The sequence below is a fragment of the Notolepis coatsorum genome (genome assembly GCF_963971535.1).
Source record: "Notolepis coatsorum genome assembly, chromosome: 6".
NCBI lineage: Eukaryota > Metazoa > Chordata > Actinopteri > Aulopiformes > Paralepididae > Notolepis > Notolepis coatsorum.
Genome location: NC_140170.1, coordinates 107623911 through 107625842, shown reverse-complemented (window position 1 = coordinate 107625842; position 1932 = coordinate 107623911). Strand labels below are relative to the sequence as shown.

At 39.3% G+C, this 1932-nt stretch overlaps 1 protein-coding gene across 1 annotated transcript; it reads left to right on the top strand.

Annotated features, from left to right (window-relative positions):
- On the top strand, window positions 1–653 carry LOC311230960 (transcription factor HES-5-like; the record flags this gene model as incomplete). The annotated part of the gene is made up of 2 exons (XM_084317417.1): window positions 1–115; window positions 219–653. The coding sequence occupies exons 1-2, from the start codon at window positions 53–55 to the stop codon at window positions 651–653; spliced, it is 498 nt and encodes a 165-aa protein (XP_084173543.1). The 5' UTR covers window positions 1–52.
- Between the last annotated feature and the right edge of the window lie 1279 nt (window positions 654–1932).

The window sequence follows — 1932 nt, the reverse complement described above, 5'->3', positions numbered from 1 at the left end:
GTAGAGACCAGATTCTCTCTACACAGAGATCTCTACTGCACAGAGACCAGCCATGGCTCCTACAATCACTGCAGCAATGACCTATTCTAAGGAGCACCTGACTTTGACCAACAAGGTAAATTGAAGTTCATATTTTAAACACAGTGATTGATCTTTAATGTTCATGCTCATGTTCTCTCCCAGACTACGTTTATTAATTACTTCTCTTCTTTCTACAGTTGAGAAAACCACTTGTGGAGAAGTTGCGTAGAGAGAGAATCACCAGCAGCATTGAGCAGCTCAAGTCTCTCCTGGGTCCAGAGTTCCTCAACCAACAGCCTGACTCCAAGCTGGAGAAAGCTGACATCCTGGAGATGACAGTTTGCCTGCTGAGACGACAGCAGCAGCAGTACCAGACAGTGAGCTCCTCCTCCTGCTCAACAGCTGTCAATCAAGGTTACTCCAGGTGTGTCCAAGAGACGGTGCACTTCCTGTCCAAGGATGAGATGAAGACACAGTCCCACAGAAGTCTGTTGAACCACGTCCAGAACCTGCCGTCATCCTCTGATAAGAATACGAGGGACAGTGATCTGCTTTTGCTGAGCTCCTCAGTCCAGCCCAGCATCACCAAAGAGAAGAGGCCAGTCAACAGCGCCCTCTGGAGGCCCTGGTAGACACCTGCAGACTGGAGCTCAACTGACAACCTGAAATGACCATGTTGGTCAAGTTTATTGTCTAAGAACTCTTACCATTCCAAACTGAAAGACTTGTTCTTCTGCACGTAGGCCTACAGATCTACTTATTTGGTTTGTTTTCAGACGTTTTGATGTGTATAGATACATTTCTTGAGGAAAAGATCAAACTTGACCACAGCATCTTTCTTTGTCAGCATTTTGCATGAATCAATCAGATTTTTACTGATTGTGAAATACACTATCATGGCAATTATAATCTGAAAGTTAGTGATCAATTTGAATATTTTAATATTCACTTTTGCATCAACACTCCCATAATGGGCTTCATCTCAATCTTTTAATCTATGATTATGTAGAACTTGCTCTGTTTTAAGAGCAACATTATGATATATCATTTTAATGAAATGGAATACTTATTAATATCACAGTTTTATTGTGACTGCCATTATTATGACAATGTCTATGTTTATTCCTATTTACCCAACTGGGTACAAACCTGTTATCATCACTCTGTGATTATCTATAATCTGATCTAATTTAAGATTTTTTTTTTAAATCCTCTGCCTTTGTTACAAAGTGCAAAATATTATGTTATTTTTTAACAAAGTATGATATAAGACAGAATAATGTTTATTCACAATATAAATCTTGCTGATTTTATTGAATGTGTCTTTTGTAAAGACAGTTGTTCAGTGTATAACCTCTACTCTAATTGAGTACAATGTGTCCTTGGAGAGCTGTCCAAGCTTTAGTTATGATGTATCATCACCTCTGTTTATCTTCAGTAGAAGCATTTATGATGTGGCTCATTGAGTTTCTGAATAATAAAAGAATAAAAAGTAATCATTCTGTCCTTTGCATCTCCTTTCACATATAAAAGTCTATTATGATGAAGTGACAAATAGAAAAAACTAAAAATTATTATGGTACATGATTCTCCATATACTTTGACTTTTATCAAGACATATTTTGGTTTTCATCAAGTTCTCCATTAGGCATGTTAACGATAGGTTATGTAGATAACCTAGTTATATTAGTATAGGCTAAGCTCCCGCTCTGAGCCTTACGAGATACTCTATATCGCCTGTGATACCTAATGTATCTCCCACGAACAAAAACACATGCACCCCACCTGTATGGGGCCCCGCCCCTTATGGTGGTACCACCCATATAATCATGACTCTGGTCATGACACACCCTTCCTCGCCAAAAACCCGTCCCAGGAAAAGATCCCTCAAGAGGGAACTCAGGGCGCGCA